The 20,546-nt window shown below is 31.6% G+C and overlaps 2 protein-coding genes across 2 annotated transcripts in view; both read left to right on the plus strand.

Moving 5' to 3' along the window:
* LOC139501998 (uncharacterized) overlaps positions 1-8,129 on the plus strand; it is a 155,650-nt gene extending 147,521 nt beyond the window's left edge. The window contains exons 116-125 of the mRNA XM_071291318.1: positions 233-399; positions 1,257-1,433; positions 1,990-2,283; positions 3,175-3,217; positions 4,084-4,244; positions 4,577-4,735; positions 5,776-5,988; positions 6,254-6,296; positions 6,808-6,971; positions 7,581-8,129. Coding sequence (XP_071147419.1) covers positions 233-399; positions 1,257-1,433; positions 1,990-2,283; positions 3,175-3,217; positions 4,084-4,244; positions 4,577-4,735; positions 5,776-5,988; positions 6,254-6,296; positions 6,808-6,971; positions 7,581-7,789 — 1,630 coding nt within the window. The 3' untranslated portion in view covers positions 7,790-8,129. The remainder of the gene's footprint in view (positions 1-232; positions 400-1,256; positions 1,434-1,989; positions 2,284-3,174; positions 3,218-4,083; positions 4,245-4,576; positions 4,736-5,775; positions 5,989-6,253; positions 6,297-6,807; positions 6,972-7,580) is intronic.
* LOC139501999 (uncharacterized) overlaps positions 7,977-20,546 on the plus strand; it is a 60,414-nt gene continuing 47,844 nt past the window's right edge. Inside the window, exons 1-14 of the mRNA XM_071291319.1 lie at positions 7,977-7,995; positions 8,291-8,500; positions 9,479-9,521; positions 9,934-10,097; positions 10,936-11,085; positions 12,252-12,461; positions 13,128-13,170; positions 13,882-14,045; positions 15,855-16,028; positions 16,773-16,991; positions 17,993-18,035; positions 18,458-18,621; positions 19,238-19,411; positions 19,793-20,011. Of these exons, the coding sequence (XP_071147420.1) occupies positions 7,977-7,995; positions 8,291-8,500; positions 9,479-9,521; positions 9,934-10,097; positions 10,936-11,085; positions 12,252-12,461; positions 13,128-13,170; positions 13,882-14,045; positions 15,855-16,028; positions 16,773-16,991; positions 17,993-18,035; positions 18,458-18,621; positions 19,238-19,411; positions 19,793-20,011 (1,996 nt within the window). The remainder of the gene's footprint in view (positions 7,996-8,290; positions 8,501-9,478; positions 9,522-9,933; positions 10,098-10,935; positions 11,086-12,251; positions 12,462-13,127; positions 13,171-13,881; positions 14,046-15,854; positions 16,029-16,772; positions 16,992-17,992; positions 18,036-18,457; positions 18,622-19,237; positions 19,412-19,792; positions 20,012-20,546) is intronic.

The following is a 20,546-nucleotide window of genomic DNA, read 5'->3' on the forward strand; positions in this document are numbered from 1 at the left end:
TATTCCAGAAAAAATTGTTAGGGGGTTGGAAGGCAGTTTTTGTCAGCACCTGCCACCCAGACAATTGTAATTGAGAATTATAGTGCATTATACTGTGAAAAGTTGCTCTGATACCCATCACCCATGTATTATTAATACAATGTGCCTTCCATCCCCCGCCCTTTCCCCCATTCATTTTTTTCTGGAATAGCCCTTAGTTAGATTATTTCCCATTTTCTTGTTTTATTTACAGTTTGAATGTATATGACGTGTACAATGAGAGACAGTTCTTGGTCAACATGAATGTTAGTATATGCTTTGAAGATGAAGGTCCTTGTGACCTTGAAAACATTCCTGTCCTTGAAAACTCACTACTGAACAAAGGACAATGTGATTTCAACACTCAGTTTCCTGCAAAAGGTAAATATTAATATTTGGAAGTTGTTATATATGTATTAAGATGGCAATAGAAATCAGTTTGTTAGAAAAATATAAAAATATAGTACAGATTAATTAAAAGTGTATACATAAGTTAACTTACCCAAGAGACTTTCGTAAACCCAACCCCAGCATTAAACGTTAACCAGAAAATTAAAAAAAAAATAAGATGTGGTGGGATAACAAATGAAACAACTCTCCACCAGAGAACTAATGACATGAAGAACTTAACTCCTATAGGTCACTCTATGGCATTCAACCATGAGCAAAATCCACACTGAATAGGCTTAACAGAATGTGGTAGGGTAAAATTTTTTAACTGACAGCAAACCCTCCACGTTGCATGAATTCATAAATTCTAATAACTTTAGTTTGATTGATTAAACTATCGATAGATGTCATTTTTAATACTGTTTCTCTATGTTCTTATAATTTTCTGTCCTTTCTTGATATTTCATATCAGTGTTGACTGTGCTAATATTAAAATCAAAAGTTTTCAGCATGTCAATCTTATCAACAAGGGTTAACTCATATGTTTCACATTCCCTGTGTTTATTTCAGATTTCAGTACTGTAAATTCAGAAATTATTGCGTGCATTTATTATTGCGATTTTGTCATTTTACACTTGAATGCGATTTTAATTTTTACGATTTTGAGAAAAGTCATGCTTAAGTCAGTTCAAATATTACAAAATGCGAGTTTTAATTATTGCGTTTACAACTCAGTCGCATTATTCGCAATAATAAAAACCTCGCAATAATTTCTGAATTTACAGTATATCCATATTTTCCATTAACAAGGGTTAACACATGTTTCACATATCCTGTGTCTATTTCAGATTTCAGTATATCGACGTTTGCTGATGATAAAGGATTAACCCATGTTTCACCATACCCCGATTATTTTGTGGCTCAAGTCTTTGACACTCTGATGGTTTCACCGTTTATGAGTGAGTTGTCATGTGACCGGGATGCGTCACCATGGACTCCACCAGGACATGATGGTTGGAAGAGAGGTATGATTCTTAATAGGAATATGACTCTTACGTAGGAAATAGTGTCATATAATAAGATAATGATTACATATTTCAATTTCATCTAATAGTCAATCAATTTGTCCCTTACTTTATGTCATTTCCTGAGATGAAAAAAAATATTCCATTTTCACAATATCTGTTGATTTAAAAGCAGGAGACGTGGTATGATTTCTAATGAGACTAGTGGTAATAGGAAATTTCTAAAGTAGACAAAATAATGGCATCTGTGATTACAGTTTTATTTCATTGTTCGTGGCATCAAAAACAATAATGCATGGAATCATGTATAAGACACAGGAAAAATAGTTTATATTATAAAAAAGTCAACTATAAAAGGCCCCGATAAGACAATGTAAAACAATTCAAACGAGAAAACTAACGGCCTTATTTATGTAAAAAAATGAACACTGTTATTCAACATATTGATATAAAGCATATTTTTTCGTATCAGCTTTCATCTTTTGCATTTGATCATAGAATCATAAATTTTTATAAAAGTAGTTTTAACTCTAAAAATTGATGTTTGTTATTTTAGAATGTGCTGAAGTAGAAAATTACTATAACCTTTATGATACTGGTTCCATTGACCTACTTAGAGAAGGGAATTGCAATGGAACCATTTGTAATATCACAGAAACGGTCACATCTTCCACTACAGAGACCAACTGTATTTCTATCAGTGACTGTACAGGGTTTAGATGTTGTGTTGAGGACACACGTCTAACACGTTCATTTGTATTTGGTATATACATTGATGCCTGTAATTTCACCTTGACCTTGGTGATTGAAGAACTGGAGTATGTAATATATCTGGCAGATTTGAGTTTTGGTAAGTGTAAATTTTTTGTGAAAATAGAATCAGACATTTTTATCCTTAATTTTTTTGAGAAATTTCAAACTTCTGTGGATTCATTTAAGGTGGTACCTAACACTACAGGGAGATAACTCTGTAAAATCAGCTGAATGTTTTAATTTAGTTTGTAAAAGGAATATTAAGCTTGGTTGGTTCAAAATTTTTGAAATTTATATATTTTGGTTAAAGAGTCAAAGTTTGTCAAAATTTTATGAAAATTAAACAGCCAAATTAATTTTAGTGAAAGTGTTGGGTACCACCTTAATATTATTCATTGGATACCAATTTTCGTGCCTTTCATGGGTACAGGTGAACCACGAATTTAAATGTTCAACGAATAACAAAATTTTCTTCGGCAAAACCATGAAATAAAATATCCACTTACATGCAAGTTTTCTGTAATCCATGAAAATTGGTACCCACGAAAATAAATGATTCCACAATATGTAATTTCTTCACAGCAGATATAAAAAAATGTGGTATGAGTGCCAATAAGACAACTCTCCATCTAAGTCACAGTTTGTAAAAGTAAACCATTATAGGTCAAAGAAGTCTTCAACATTAAGCCTTGGCTCACACCGAACAACAAACTATAAAGGACCACACTTAATAGAACTCAGTTTAGAACTTATATTTGGTTGACTAGATTCTGCATAACTATCCAGTTAACAAAATTTTGACATGAGCTAGCAGAGAGCAAAAGGCATGGCAAAGTAAATTCTCTTTGTTTTTTAAACATTGAATTATCGTTGGCACTTTATTCTTGCTATATATAATTTTAGCCAATGTGCTGTTTGAAAATGAGTAAGGCAGCGAACAATTAACGACTGAATATGTTAAATTTGAGGGTTTTTTTTTTATTTACAGGAACCCTCAACCAGTTCTACTTGAATGGAGCTTTTAGAATTGAGTAAGTATGCTGTATATAGGTTTTCTTTATTTTGAAATGTGCTTTAGAAGGTTTGACTTGCATGTTTTTAAATAAAATGTTTTACAGGAACTATATATCAAAGTCAAATTCTAATGCAAATTATTTGGTTGTTATGAAAATTTTCATTGGACCTTGGCATGAATTTTGAAGGGTGAGATTACATGTTCTACCAGTCTGTTACTAAGGAAAAGCCACCATTTTGAAAATAAATTTCATATGCTTTGTTTGAAAATATAAACAATGAAGACTTTTGTTTACGTTACTGATAATTCTAAAAGTATTTCTATTTTTTTATTATTTTGAGAAATGTGACAGGGTTATAATGGCAATAACTTAAACTTGCATTTTGAAATTCTTGATATGAATTAAACAGGATTTTTTTTTAATATTGCAAAAAAAATTGAATTGCATTTTAGTCTTAAATGACAAAAATTGCATTAATAAATGCAAGCAATAATTTAATGTATTTTGTTTGATGTTTTTGAATCAATACATTTATCTTATTATGTTACATGTATTTGTAGATGTTACATTTATCTTTAAATGTTTCAATTATCTTTAAATGTTACATTTATCTATAAATGTTACATTTATCTTCAAATGTTACATTTATTTTCAAATGTTACATTTATCCTTAAATGTTACATTTATCTTTAAATGTTACAATTATCTATAAATGTTACATTTATCTTTAAATGTTACATTTATCTTCTAGTGTTACATTTATTTTTAAATTTGACATTTATTTTTAAATGTTACATTTACCTTTAAGTGTTACATTTATCTTTAAATGTTACATTTATCTTTAAATGTCTGCATATTTTCCTATTAATTATGTTTTACAGTTACATCATTGAAGATCTGCCCAGTAAAGACATGTATGCAATAACTGCAAATCTGAGTTTGTGTTTTGAAATGACCAGTTGTATTGTTGAGAGGACAGTTGCAGACGGCACAATGTTTCCTAAAGGTGTTTGTGACCTAACCAAGGATTATTATATTCCAGGCAAGTTTTATCTTCCAGGCTACTTTATATGCAATTTAAAATGTGTTTAAACACAGCAAATATTTAAGGAGTTTCAACATTAGTTATGGTAGAATAAGATAATTTTGAATTAAAAAGTTATAGTAGAATAAGATAATTTTAAATTAAAAAGTTATAGTAGAATAAGATAATTTTAAATTAAAAAGTTATAGTAGAATAAGATAATTTTAAATTAAAAATTGACTAATAATATGTATCATTTAATCATTCTGCAACCAAACAGTGTAACTACAAGAAGCAGGGGTTATGACCTGCTGACAGTTTGACTAAATATTTCTGTTTCTCTATTTTAGACTTTTCCCTGATAGCTTGGTCAGCAGAGAATGAACTTCCATTGCCATTACCTAACTATGGTATAGTACAATTATTAAAGGAGACCAATATGGCTACTTACATGAAAGATGTGGAGTGTGATAGGTCAGGATTTACAAGTACTGATGGGTGGATTAATGGTGAGTTACTTAATAAACAGTAATTTTTTTAGGAATGCCCCTACAAGACAGCATTTGCACCCGCAAGGTGGATAGGGATTAATTTAAAGTTGAAAGAACTTGTTTTCCATTCCACTATAAATAAATATGTTTAAACTAACAATCAAACAAAAGATTTAAAAAACAACCAAACTAGCTTCAATCGCAAAGCAAATACAAGTCCTTTGGTGTTTGTTTTTTTTCAAATTGTCTATCTAAAGCTAAATACTGTTGATTCATTGAAGTTACTAAAACTTGTGTCTGATCCTTTTGTCATTTTGAACAATAAAATATGTTTGTTAGTCTTGTATTATTTAAACTTTTAGTTTCTTGTGTACAATTTGGAGTTAAGTATGGTGTTCATTATCACTGAACCAGTATATATTTGTTTAGGGGCCAGCTGAAAGACGCATCCGGGTGCGAAAATTTCTCGTTGCATTTAAGACCTGTTGGTGACCTTTTGCTGTTGTCTGCTCTATGGTCGGGTTGTTGTCTCTTTGGCACATTCCCCATTTCCATTCTCAATTTTATTTAACTATTGGTTTTTGTGGGTAACAATTTTTGTGGATTGCTGAAAACTCTCATATAATCATGGATATTTTGGTTTCGTCAATATCTGTTTACAAAGCCTAATGAAAATATGTTATTTGTTGAAGACTTGAAATCATAATTCGCCTGTACCCACGAAACCCTAAGAAAATGATATCTCACCAATAATTATGCAGGGCTGCCAAATCTCACATATTTAGTGTGAGCCTCGCATGTTCATCCTTTTTGGGCGGCATTTTCATTTTATCTATTGTTTTTTCTCTTTGATCTTTTTAATGTTAGCCAGATCTCACGCATTTGCTTCATGAAAATTTGGAAGAACTACTAATGAATCCACAATATTTAAAATCAGTAAAACATTTTGAAACAAATGTTGGAACAAAAGAGGAATCTTGATTTTTTATGTTTCGAATAAAACACTAATTTAAAAAATTCTCATCCAGAGAAATGAAAGTTTCAATTTATATAATTAGATTGTACCCTGACAACTTCAAACCTACCAGTTCTGGATTCCAATACAAGCTGTCGTCTGCTGTCTCAGTGTACCAGTGCCACCTGTTGTCTAACTGTAGGAACTATAAACAGAACTGTTAGTATTGACCTTGAACTTGATCCCTGTGACCAGTCAATGTCTATCAGGATTGAAAACTATGTCCACAACACCAGTTTGTATGGTTTTGGATTTGGTAAGGAACACATTATGTTTACCCCTGTACTATATATATTTGGAAAGAAGAGTGAATGGTCTTTTAAATGAATCTGATTATTTTTATGCATCTTTAACTGAAAATGTTTTAACTGATAAATCAACGTCAAGTACCTACTACAATTTAAGCTTTTGTTGGTTTTATAATTTTCAATGGTGACTATATATAAAGCATAAATATAAAGAAAAATCTGTTTGTTATTTGTTTTTCAATGTTTACATATTTTTTTCATTCCTTCTTTCAGGTATTATACAGAAGTTTTATTTGGAGAACATTTTGAGAGTAGAGTAAGTACTTTTTAGAATATTGCTAAATATAACAATTTTGAATAATTATTTAGAATACCTTCCACTGTATGTCCTCTTTGAAGTGAAAATATAAAATTAGTATTTGCTACTTCCTTGCATAGCATAGGTCAATTTCATATTCTTGTCACCTTTATATATATGTTGTCTTGTAATGTTAGCATGACCCAACTTCCATGAGAGACTTAGTTATGCATTTGTGCAAGTGAATCATATTGTTATATAAAATTCACTTGGCTAATCTTATCGGGCCTTTTATAGCTGACTATGGGATATGGGTTTTGCTCATTGTTGAAGGCCGTATGGTGACCTATAGTTGTTAATGTCTGTTTCATTTTGGTCTTTTGTGGATAGTTGTCTCATTGGCAATCATACCACATCTTCTTTTTTATAATAGGTAATGTGGGAATATGACCTTGAATTAATGTCAATTTTTGTTGTGAGTAAAAAGCACCTTGCTATAAAACTTATATAAAAAAGTTTTACTTTTTAGGTATGTCGTGTATGACCTAGAAAGTGACCACCAGTATCTTGTTGACATGAATGTTAGTGTCTGTTTTGAGTTTGCAGGACCCTGTGAACTGACCAGTACTATGTTTCATAAAACTTTCCTTCCCAAGATGCCTTGCCAATGGCAGACAGGCTTTATTCAAACAGGTATGAAAATAATGTAGATAATATTGTAGTAATCTTGACTAGTAATCTGTGCACATAATGAACATTTATGAAAATGTCATCACAATCTTCTCATCTTGAATCCAAACTAATATATATTTGTTTAGGGGCCAGCTGAAGGATACCTCCGGGTGCAGGAATTTCTCGTTGCATTGAAGACCTGTTGGTGACCTTCTGCTGTTGTCTGCTCTATGGTCGGGTTGTTTTCTCTTTGGCACCTTCCCCATTTCCATTCTCAATTTTATTTTTAAAAGCTTGAATAAAATTAATGCGACATCAATCATTTAATGTTCTCACTTTAGAGCGTGGTAAGATATTCTATTAAGTAACTTGAAAATATTTACCTTAATATTCAACAGCAGTCAAAACTTTACAAGCATTTTCCATGTGGAAGAAGTTAACAATATGAACAAAATGAGAAGTGTACAAACATCTATGGCTATGCTACTGCCAGCCACAATATAAGGTATTTATAGACATTTCTAATTAAAAAACTACATAAATATGTATAATGAATTTTAAGAGAATTTAGAACATATCTACATGACCCTCCAGGATTAACACATCAAATCATTTAATTTTACCTTTCAGACTTTTCTTTGGCTGCATGGAGAATAGAGAATGATATAGGACCAACAGCTTTACTGTACCCTGTAGATATCGCCAGACTAATCAAAGAACTTGGACTAGGAGACTATCTTATGGACTCACCATGTTCTAGACTCAATGGGTCATATGTACCACACTCTAGTAGATGGAATGATAGCAAGTTTTTACAAGATCTTTATATTAAGACATAAAACTGAAATATATGACAAATTTTCAAACTAATAATTTATTGGTTGAAGTAGGATTGATAAGTTTATTAATTTATATTAGCTTTCAATCATGTAGCTTTTGTCCAATTGTTTAACTTTCTTTCTTTTCTAAGCCATGCCACTTATGAAATGTTTAAAACGGTTACAAATTATGTATATTACAATTGTAATGATAGACAAGGGGTTAAGTAATTCTCAAATTCATAACTTAATAATTAGAAACACATAAGTGGGAACAAAATGAACACAAAAAAAACGCATGACAAAGAAGAGAAACACAAAACAAAAACACATGAGGAGGAACAGATAAACAAAACAAAAACACATGAGGAGGAACAGATAAACACAAAACAAAAAACACATGACGAAGAAGAGAAAGAAAAAAGATGAACACAAAACAAAAACACACTGGCGAAATTGTTTTTTTTTTTTAATGAAAACAAAACAAAATTTATTGAAGATTAATTTGAATATTACTTACAGGATGTGGAAATGTTGTAAACAAACCAGTCCTACCTACCAACACCCATTGTTATATACCAGAATCTTGTACCTCCTTCAAATGTTGTCAGGACATAGAGGTTATCAGTTCTACATTCGAAACCTCTATTGAACTTGATCCGTGTAATTTTCTGCTGAAGATTAGAATTGAGAAGTTGACGTTTGATATGACATTCTTTGACTTTGCCTGGGGTAAGTTGTAAATGCATACAATCTGAGGCAAGCAAGACCAAGTTAATAAATAAATTAAGTCACTAGGATCCCTTCAATTCTATCCAAATAGCCTTAACTCTAGCAAGTCTTTAGCTTTTAGTTCACGTAGCCAATACTCCAGTAAGCCTTGAATATATTGTTGTGATTGAACTAGAACTATTTTTGACGTTTAAGGTGGTACCCAACACTTTCACTAAAATAAATTTGGCTCGCTTAATTTTAATAAAATTTTGTCAAAAATATAAAAAATTAAAAAATTTTGAACCAACTGTTTTGTCAGAAAAATTATACTGGTTATATAGCAGTTTGACAAACACCAATTTTGATCATTGAGAAGCTTCTTCTTCTGGAAGTCCACCCTATCTGCAGGGTCACCGCATTTAAAAATTTTTGTTTATTTTTAAAATTGCGTTATTTAAAATTCTGTCTACTGGTTAAAATTTAAAATAATATTAACAGAGTTAGAATAGGATAAAACTAAAAATTAGTTAAAACAGGAACTTGTATGTACACTATACATTTAAAATTATAAAATGGATAAAAGTAATCTGTTGTTTAAAATCTCTTAGCAAAGGAAAGTGAAAGGAACTACTAATCTGTACTAGTAATTGGTTAAATTTATGGACTAGTATGGTTTCTTAATAAGTTTAAATATATGTAATTAAGAGATAAATATTCCTTTTACAACACAATGTAATTAAAACGTTAAGCAGACTTTACAGAGTTATCTCCCTGTAGTGTTAGGTACCACCTTAATGAGGTTTAAAATTTGAATGATAGTCATAACGAACAGGAGTTTTACAGTGACTGACAGAATACCTTGATTTATCTCTGTTTTTGACACAATCTAGATCATAACAATGACAACTGTATTGTCAATTAGTTATGAAAACTTACTTCTCCAATTACACACATAAAAATAGTCTTGCATTTTTTTATATTTGCCTTTTTTTGTAGGAGTAAACCAGTATTTTGACCTGTATGGAGTTCTCTTGGTGTCGTAAGTGTTTTTTGCTTTCAATTAACCTAACAGGAAAATATGGATGACATTGAAAAATTCCTAAACTGAAAAAAACCCAATTAGAATAGACAGCTTCCTCAAACTGAAAAAAAAAAACGCCTTTAGAATTCTTAATGAACTGGTAATATGTATGATTGTTCTTATTTTGCAAAACTCTGTCATCAAGGCAAGGTTAACAAGTGTGTGAGCGCTCTCGCCTAGCCTAGAAATGTTGTGCAGCGACACAACGCTACTTAAGAAAACACTGTAAAAATCATAAGTTCAAAATATATGATAATGAAGAAAAATATTGAACACTGAATATATAGATGCTTTTTAGATGTATGTCTTTTTTGCTGGCGTCATTGATCTGATTTCGTGTCATGGATGTAATTTGTTTTTCTATTTTTAGATTTAACATTGACAATCTATACGAAGATAGAAAATATCTTGTGAATGTTAACTTGACCTTGACCTTTGAAGCAGGTGGACCTGAGACTTCACATCATGTGATCTTCAAAAATACATTGTTCCCAAAACAGAGCTGTGATTGGAGCTCAGACTTCCATATATCAAGTAAGTAATAATTTAAGGAGAGTCGTGGTGTAGTGGTTAGGGCATGGAATGACAAACACAAATGTTCCTGATTCTATTCCTGTCGAAACACCATTTGCTAGTATGGACTTGAGAAATGATGATAGTCTGTTGGAAAGGGGCAGTAATGGCTGACCTGTGTTAAGAAAGAGCAATATCTCTTGCTTATTATAAAGACACCCTTGTAGATTTGAAAAAAACAGCAGGCTAATGCCACTACAAAGCAGCACTCACACTATCCAAATGGAAAGGGATTAATAAAAGTTGTAATAACTTGTTTCTCAATCCACTTTAACCCTTTCCCCCAAAATGACACCTTTTGACGCCTGTGTAGTGCCTCAGTTAAAACGTCTTGCCTAAGACAGATGAGAATCACACTTAATAAAAGTTGTATCTAATATAAACAGGTTATTCATGAGAATATGTGACTGGAATTTCATTGATGAAATATTCATTTTAACAATGCATTTTAATACTTTAAACCTGATGATTTTTTTTTATTGAAAAAATCCTATGCAAATCAAGTATATTAAAAAATAATTTCCATGGAGTAAGGATAACAAATGCACATCTTCAATCAATAAAAAAGTGAAATAGAAAACAAATAATGGTCTCATAAAAAGAAGATGTGGTATGATTGCCAATGAGACAACTCTCCACAATAGACCAAATGACACAGAAATGAAAAACTATAGTTCATTCTATGGCCATAATGAGCAAAGCCCATACTGCATAGTCATCTATAAAAGGCCCTGAAATGAAAAATGTAAAACAATTCATCCATTTTCTATTCATGAACAATTTTCTGTTTTATTTTCAGATTTCTCCTACAATAAGTGGGCCACAGACAGGGGACATAATCCAGACGAGTCTCTGCCATCAGACCTTCTGGCTAAGTTATTAGAGGAGACAAATTTACAAGGATATCTCAAGGAACCACAGTGTGAATTGTCTACTAACTGGACTAAAGGTCAGATTAATGCAAAGTTGTATTTTTTATTTAATTTTATGTATTCAGACAGTAATTCCAAATAATTTGGATCATACTAATATACAATGTCTAACTACTAACAAATTGTTATTAAAACCATACTTTAGTGAACCAACACCTTCTAATGGTACAGACTGACAGAGTATTACTCGATTTATTTCACTTGACTGGGAGGGGCTTAACCAGTTCGCTCATAATAAACCAGTCCATCTATAGATAGGTGTTTTAGGATAAACTCATCAATGAAGTGTCCAGTCATTGTTTTGTAAATTCCTTTGATGACACTGATAGGTGATTAGAAATCAACAATAATAATAACGGCAATCATCCTTATCACACACATCTTCAAATAGACTGTCCTAATATAAATTAAAACATAAGCTCCGCCAAATCAGTTGAAATAACATTGGTAATAATCAAATCAGGATGGATAAGGAAGTAGGCTGTGGTTGTCTTAAAACCTTAGGGTAATGACACTATTAAAAGACAACAAAATCCTGTATTACTGCAAAGGAAAGCTTTATTCTGGTCTACATGTTTTGCCACTCATGGTGGTATCTTCATAAAAATTTATTGATAAGAGACAAATGCTGAAGTTCCTGACACGGTACTTAAAATAAGGTTCTAATGGTTAACAAGACGATACCTCACAATTATAGGTTTGACATGAAAGTAAAAAGTAATATTGAATTGTCAGTATAAAATTAAAGTAAGGTTAAATAATTCTGTAAAATTCTAGTAATTATCCAAAATCTCTATTTGTTAACTACACTATGTGTGCTTCAAATGTTTTGACAGGAAGTTTGTTTGTATGCCCCACCTACGATATGCTCTTTCAAATTTTTATGCCAAATTATAGTTTTGACCCCACATAGAAAATGATAGTTCGAAGTTCAGGTTAAAGTTTTTGGTCAAGGTAGTTTTTGATTAAGTTAAAGTTACATCAACTTGAAACTTAGTACACATGTTCCCTATGATATGATCTTTCTAATTTTAATTCCAAATTAAAGTTTTTACCCCAATTTCACGGTCCACTGGACATAGAAAATTATAGTGCGAGTGGGGCATCCGTGTACTATGGACACATTCTTGTTTTATTTACTGCTAATAAATGATAGTTAACAACAAAACCTGATATTTTGTAGATTGTGCCATGAATATGACCCTTCCACCATTGTCATCTGATGTCAGTTGTCATGTGACCAGTCTGTGTACCGGGATACAGTGCTGTGTAGATAATGAGCTGTTGAACAGAACATTAGATTTCAGTATCCTACTGGATCCGTGTGAAAAGAGACTGAGTATCAGTATAGAACAGACACGTTACAACACAACATTCAGTAATATTAATTGGGGTAAGCACATGATAGACAATAGTTCCTATGTAGTATTTTACGTGACTGTCAAAGTTCAGCATTTAAATCAATTTCCTTTAAAATTCAACTTCTCTTATGTAGAACCTTTTATCTTTAAAATGTCTTTCCTAGATATTTATTTTTTATATTTGATAAAAATCAACTTTAATTTTTGTTGTAATCTTAATAGAATATGTATTTTAAACAGATTTGGGATGTTTGTCAGCAATATGGAGCCTTTTGGTTATATTTATATTTGAGCAATAAAATTGAAAATGGAAATGGGGAATGAGTCAAAGAGACAACAACCCTACCAAAGGGTAGAAAATGTGTACTAGTTCTGTGTGGGTCTAATTGGGGTCTAAGCGTGACACAGGATTGCTGATTTTTTGTAAGCGTGACACTTGAAAGTCTAATTATTGTGCTTTGAAAACGGGAAATGAAGTGTAGTGGGATACAGTAAATTCCAAAAAATGAGAATTACTTACGTCAATAGTGTAAGAGTGATACAGGAATCTGACAAAACGGTAAGAGAGATCTGGGATCAGAACCCCCAAATGAGACCTCCTTCAGTGAAATGGACGTCACACTAAAACTTCAAAACATATATTAATGAACTAAAATTGAAAAAGTACAATTCATTTTGTAATCGCTGTTCTTTTGTAGGTGTAAACCAGTATTTTAATTTACAAGGAATGATACGGATTGAGTAAGTATTCTATCACAGACAAAGAATTCACAAGAAAGTTTGATTAAGATCTAGAAAATGTTCCTTTCTTTGTTATGTATCAATGCAAAGAAAATGATCTCTATTCAAACTGCAATCAATTCATTTATACCCTTCCGGAGCTCCTGAGATCACCCCTAGTTTTTTGGTGGGGTTCGTGTTGTTTATTCTTTAGTTTTCTATGTTGTGTCATGTGTACATGTACTGTTGTTCGTCTGTTTGTCCTTTTAAGTTTTAGCCATGGCATTGTCAGTTTATTTTAGATTTCTGAGTTTGACTGTCCCTTTGGTATCTTTCTTCCCTCTTTTATAGAGTAAATATTTTCTGCTTTAGCCTAGAATGATACCTGGAATTAAGAGTGATATTTGCCATTACACTTATTTCCATTGTTCTTTTTGTATCAATAACAATGAGACAGAATAAGAAAATAAGATAAAATTAAAAACAAAATAACAATAATTTGAATGTTGTAGACAGTACTGTAATTCAGAAATTAATGCATACACTTATTATTGGGAATTTGTCATTTTAGACTCAAATGCGATTTTAATTTTTGCGATATTGAGAAAAATCAGATTCATATAAAATTTTTCAAAATGCTAGTTTAAATTATAGTGATTATAACCCTGTCCCACTTTTTGCAATTATTTCTGAATTTACAACATATTACCTTGTCAATAACTTCATTTTCAGATACAACATAGATGACTTGTATTCTGAGAGATTTTTCTTGGTGAATGCCAGAGTCTTGTTCTGTTATGAAGCATCCCAGGCTTGTAGTGTTGGCTATACTGTACTGAACAATACCATGCTACCAAAAGTTACTTGTAGCTGGAATGATGGCTTTCTTCAGTCTGGTTAGTACATGAATTACCATACAGAGTAATTTTAGTATGTACCTAATGTTTGGATAATTTGTGGGAGACATTTTAATTAAAATTAACTCCACATAAATATTTAACTGTTTATTTTTAAGATTGATAGTAGGCCATGAATTTACAATTATGAAAACTTACTAATCGTTGTAGAATGTGTTTGGGAAAAAAATAATTGTACATTTCTTTATTTCTGTGAAAATAATTTAAGTTCTTGGATAATCCAGAAATGTCAAAGTTTTTATTTCACTGCTATTTACAAAAATATTCAAGTTCACATACAACATTTTGGAAGCATGCATTTTGCCAAAATTTTCGAAGCCTGTTTGTGAGATATTTTTTTCTTGAAAAATTTGTAATTTACAACATTTTAGAAGCCCAGTGAAGATATGTGTTTGGTCTTATATTGAGCAATAAAATCTACACACTGTTCATAATTGTAAATTCATGGCCTACTATCAATCTTAAAAATAAACAGTTAAATATTTATATGGAGTTAATTTTAATTTTCACACAACATTTTGGAAGCAAACTTTACAAACAACAGACATTGGCAATTTTGTAATATGTCTTATTTCACACATTTTGATTGGTCTAACTGTATGCTATTTTGTAATACCAAAGATTTCCTCCCGCCCAAACCATTGGTGTCAAAAAGCATTTTTAGCCAAAAAAGTCATATACAACATTTTAAAAGCCCAGCGACGATATACCTTCTAAACACATCCAGATTGACATGTATACTGTGGATTCTTTGTTATTTGTTGGATACCATTTTCGTGGTTTCTATGGTTACAGGTGAACCATGAATTCAAATATTCAACGAATAACATATGTTCAAAAGGCTTTGTATACAGAGATTGAAAAAACCACAATATCAAATATCCATGCTTTTGCAAATTTTAATTAGCAATCCACGAAAATTGTTACTAACTAAAATAAATGAATACACATTAGATGAATCTGATAGACATACTAATTAATGGCGTGGATAAGCTGCATGATTAATATAACATTCAGAACTTCTAGATTACACGTAACACTATAGACATACTAATGGCGTGGATAAGCTGCATGATTAATATAACATTCAGAACTTCTAGATTACACGTAACACTATAGACATACTAATGGCGTGGATAAGCTGCATGATTAATATAACATTCAGAACTTCTAGATTACACGTAACACTATAGACATACTAATGGCGTGGATAAGCTGCATGATTAATATAACATTCAGAACTTCTAGATTACACGTAACACTATAGACATACTAATGGCGTGGATAAGCTACATGATTAATATAACATTCAGAACTTCTAGATTACACGTAACACTATAGACATACTAATGGCGTGGATAAGCTGCATGATTAATATAACATTCAGAACTTCTAGATTACACGTAACACTATAGACATACTAATGGCGTGGATAAGCTGCATGATTAATATAACATTCAGAACTTCTAGATTACACGTAACACTATAGACATACTAATGGCGTGGATAAGCTGCATGATTAATATAACATTCAGAACTTCTAGATTATACGTAACACTAGCTCTATGTTGGTAAATCTAGGGACAGCAAAAGAATTGCCAAACATCCAATATTTAGTTTTAACTTTGACTGAGAGTGAGTGTCAAAAAATGTAAAGATGCACGTTGTTTATAAATGGCAAGAAATTTTAATAATTAGGTGTAATTATCAAGCATTCAGGTAAATAGATTCACACATTTCTGAATTTATAGAATTATTGGTATATATGCTCTTTTTTGTTTCTTTCAGGGTTTTCATTGTCAAACTGGTATACAGAGCATGACCAGACAACAGGGGACAAGTTAGATGATTGGGCCATATCAGTATTTCTGGATGACCTAGGGTTATCTCCCTTCTTAGATACTTCAGCCTGCAATGTTGATCCTAGTTTTGTTTATGTTAACAATGACAGTTGGACAAATGGTATATAAGACTGATAATAAAATCACATTTTTATGCACAATTGCTGTAAATTTTTAAAAAGCACATAGTGATTTTTTTCTGTGAAAAATATCTTTATTAGTTTAAATTTGTAGGATCTTTATGATTCCCTCTTGTTAAATCATTTGTTTGCAGTAACTGAATTTCTTTAAAATTTCATTAAAAATTGAAAATGTTTTCTATCTCGTACTATTCTAGCAACTTTTAAAAAATCTGCATTCATTTTCAAAACCTGTGTTCTGCAAAACTCATTTTGATTTGTTTTACAACTATGCACACAATTCTACACTTACTGTTCGACTAAAATTCTAAACTTACTGTTCAACTAAAATGTTCTACACTTGTTGTTCATAAATAAGTATATTCTGAGCTACGAACATGAACTCAAGAATCTGCTCTCATTGAAATTTCAAGAACATGATTTACAAGTAAACAAAAACCCTTATTGTTTGACTATTCAATGTTCTACACTTGTTGTTCATAAAAAGGGGGGATAGGACCTTTATCAGGACTTCAGGATCGTGTGTTTTTAAGCTCTGGATTTCGGGATTGAACCATTCTAAGCTACGAATGTTGTAAATACGGCGTGAACACAACGCGGGAACGTCACCTATGAGACTTTAATTTTCAACGAACATGAACTTAATCAAGAATCTACTCTCATTGACATTGCAGGAACATGATTTACAAGTAAACAAAAACTATTAGAACTTTTATTTATTTTAGAATGCATAAAGAGTGTGAACCTACCAAGTATCACCACGACAACAGACCGTACAAGATGTCTAATGAGAACTTCCTGTACTGCAGTGGACTGTTGTACAGACGTAGACTTCATACCAAAGTCCTTCAAAACTTACCTACACATAGACCCTTGTAGACAGGAACTAGTCGTAGGGATAGAGAAATACATGAGGAATATATCCTTGTCTACTTACAAATGGGGTAAGTCTACAACAAGCCCTACCTACACATAGTCCCTTGTAGACAGGAACTAGTCGTAGGGATAGAGAAATACATGAGGAATATATCCCTGTCTACTTATAAATGGGGTAAGTCTATAACAAGCCTACTAGGGCTGTTCCATTAAAACATGCATGGTACCTAGGGCTTATAATGGAATAATCACCTAAAGAGGCGAATTCAAATTTCACTGTTCATTTCCCCTGTACAAAAACTTGGTCCATTGTATGTTTTTATGGAACATGCTGAAAACATGCTTGATGAAGAGCAGGTACTGGATCTTATATGGGTAGAGATATTATAATTTTGATAATTTTAAAAGTTCAAACCCCATCGATTTTTGCTTTGATATTTAATGAACTGTTCTTAGGTTAGAAGTTCTTTTATCACAGTGTTTACTGTTCAGGAAATAGCTTTAATACAAATACAGTATGATATTGCACTACACAGCTACTTTTGCATAGGTACTATTTCTGTCCTTAAAATCTGTAGTACTGGAAATCTACTTTTAATATTCAGTACTATTTTGTTACTTTAAAATTATTGTAATATTTAGGTACCTGTATTTTACAGTACTTAATTTGTACGTGAAATTTAGGTACTACAGATTTTGGGTTACTACAGTTACATTTTCAGCATTTTGAAAGTTTTTCTGTTTCAAATCTCTTAAAATTATGATTTTCAAACATGGAATATTGTATAATTTCTGTACCAAAATATTTAGTACAAATCAAATACTGTAAAATACAAGTACCTAAATATTACAATAATTTTAAAGTAAAGAGATAGTACATGTACTAAATATTAAAAGTAAATTTCCAATACTACATATTTTAGTACAGAAATAGTACCTATGCAAAAGTAGCTGTGTAGTGGTGATTAATTCTTGTTCTTGTATTTTAGCATTTATTTTGTATTCTTGATTGGTAAAACTACTACTTTAATATTGGAAAATATCATTTTCTATATTTGTTTACTTCTAGGAACTCTGGCACAGTTTAAATTGAATGGGTTCATAGTAATGGAGTAAGTAAAAATTTGAATTTATAGTAATAGATTGCTATACTTTAAAAATGTCTAGAGAGATTTGTTTGAATCTGTATCTATTCATTCAAACAAAAACTTTTTATATGATCTGATGCATTTACCATATTTTAATCACTGTCAATTTTGTAATTCAATATTACTACCCATATATCCTTTTTTTTAAATAAAGATTAAAAAAATTAATATGAGGTTATGACAACAATCAGCAGAAAATCACCCAATACTTTTTTTGTGCTCTTAAGAAAAAATATGATTACAATTACCAGATAAAATTCTCTTACAACAAAAACAATACCAAGTCAAAACAGTAGCAGTGAATGAAGGCTTCCTGACCTCCAAAAATTATCTGTGTTTTTGATTTTGTTATGTGCTTTAGTAGCTTAATATCATTATTTTTTCAGTTACTTTATAGAGGAGCTAGCTGGTTCCCTGACATACTTAGTAAGCTTGAACATAAGTTTCTGTTACAATGATGGACAGCCTTGTAACATTATAGCCTCAGTATTGGAGAACACACTGTTGCCAAGAGATTTGTGTGCATGGAACACCGACTACCTCATTCCTGGTAAGATTACCTCATTCTATGCATCAATACACCTTATCACTATTTGTCTGCCATTGCTGGACATCACAAATATTCCCGTATAATTTTGACATCACAATGGAAAATCTCTGAGATCACAAACGAAAAGTAATTGTTATATGACATCATAGTTCAAGTGTCACTGATTCACGGGGTCAAGGATCTCAAATTCTCAAACAAATATATTGTTTATGCCCAATTATTGGATAAATGACTTTTTCATGTACAATATTTTGAGTTGTTCAATTTAATGTATAAATATGCTTGTTTATGATGTATAGTGTATGATGATTTTTTTTTTTTTTTAAATATTGAAGTATTAAACATAAATATGCAAATAGGGGGTCTCATTGGGGAGTTCTGATCCCGAATCCCTCTTACTGTTTTGTCAGATTCCCGCATCCTGCTTACAATATGTACATAAGCAATTCTCATTTTTTTTTAATTTCCAGTGTCCCGCTAGTCCTCATTTCCTGTTTTCACAGCACAATAATTTGACTTTCACGTGTCACGCTTACAAAAAATCGGCAATCTCGCGTCACGCTTAGACCCCAATGAGACCCACCAAATAAAATATTTTTAAATGTTTGTTTTGTAGGCTTTTCACTGAACACCTGGTTGACAGATAATTTCCCCACAGTTGGACATCCATTACCAGAATATGCTGTTGAACTCCTTTTTGAACAACTAGGAATATCACAGTATCGTCCTTCTACACAGTGTAGTGAGACAGCTTTATACATGGCTATACCACCTGCAGGATGGCTAAATGGTATAGTATCTTGCAAATATACACCAAAGTTTAACAAAATTGTAGAATTTCAGTTGTCATAAGAAATTGTAGGCAAAGTTTAAAAACACATAACAAGGGGAAAATAAAAGCTGACGAATAGTTTTGTAAAAAGGGCCCTCTGCTAATAAAAGCTAAGTAATAAGTTATGTTGTTCTTTTCAAATGTTAGATTGTCTTGTATATGATATCTTTTTTATTTTAAGTAACTTGGAGATAGCAAAAAATTATGCCTTGAATCTACCTACATTTAAGGCAGAATTTACATTAGTATGCCTAAATTGTCATATTACCCTAATGGCAAACTTTGAAGTTTAATTGCCAAATCAAATTTTAATGGCAGACATTTATATGTTTTTTTCAGATTGTCCACTGAGCACCAACATCCCAGATCTAGATCCCAGCTACACGGGTATTGCCTGTCATGTGACCGATATGTGTACAGGTGTCGACTGCTGTGTGACCTCTACAGTTTTAGATAGGTCATTCAATGTCAAGGTTGAACTGGCCCCTTGTGACTACATCCTGACTATTGGTATTGATGATTTTGTGTACAGTTTATCACTGGAAGAGTTTAGAATGGGTAGGTATAAAATGTACTTATAAAAGGGGACAGAAGGGACACAGGGGCTTTATTTTATTTATGTGGAATATTGAAATAAATGACAATATAAAAAATATGAAGATGTGGAAGGATTATTACTAATGAGACAACTTTCCATCAGAAACTAAAAAAAGTGGATTAAAGCACCTAAATATAAAAAAGAAGATGTGGTATGATTGCCAATGAGACAACTATCCACAAAAGACCAAAATGACACAGACATAAACAACTATAGGTCACTGTACGGCCTTCAACAATGAGCAAAGCCCATACTGCAGTCAGCTATAAACGGTAAAGTCCTTTAACCATTAGCAAAACAAATACAGCATAAAATTTATATGCCAGTTTGTGTACAGATGTTGAGTGCAAATGTAAAACAATTCAAACAAGAATCTAATTAATGACCTGATATAGGTACAAAATAAAAAGTAAAAAAACAGATATGGCTATCAGCAACAAATGACAACAACTTAACTAAAGACTCCAAGTCTTATTCCTGATGCCTGTATTTTGA

The sequence above is a fragment of the Mytilus edulis genome, chromosome 13 (genome assembly GCF_963676685.1).
Source record: "Mytilus edulis chromosome 13, xbMytEdul2.2, whole genome shotgun sequence".
Classification (NCBI taxonomy): Eukaryota; Metazoa; Mollusca; class Bivalvia; order Mytilida; family Mytilidae; genus Mytilus; species Mytilus edulis.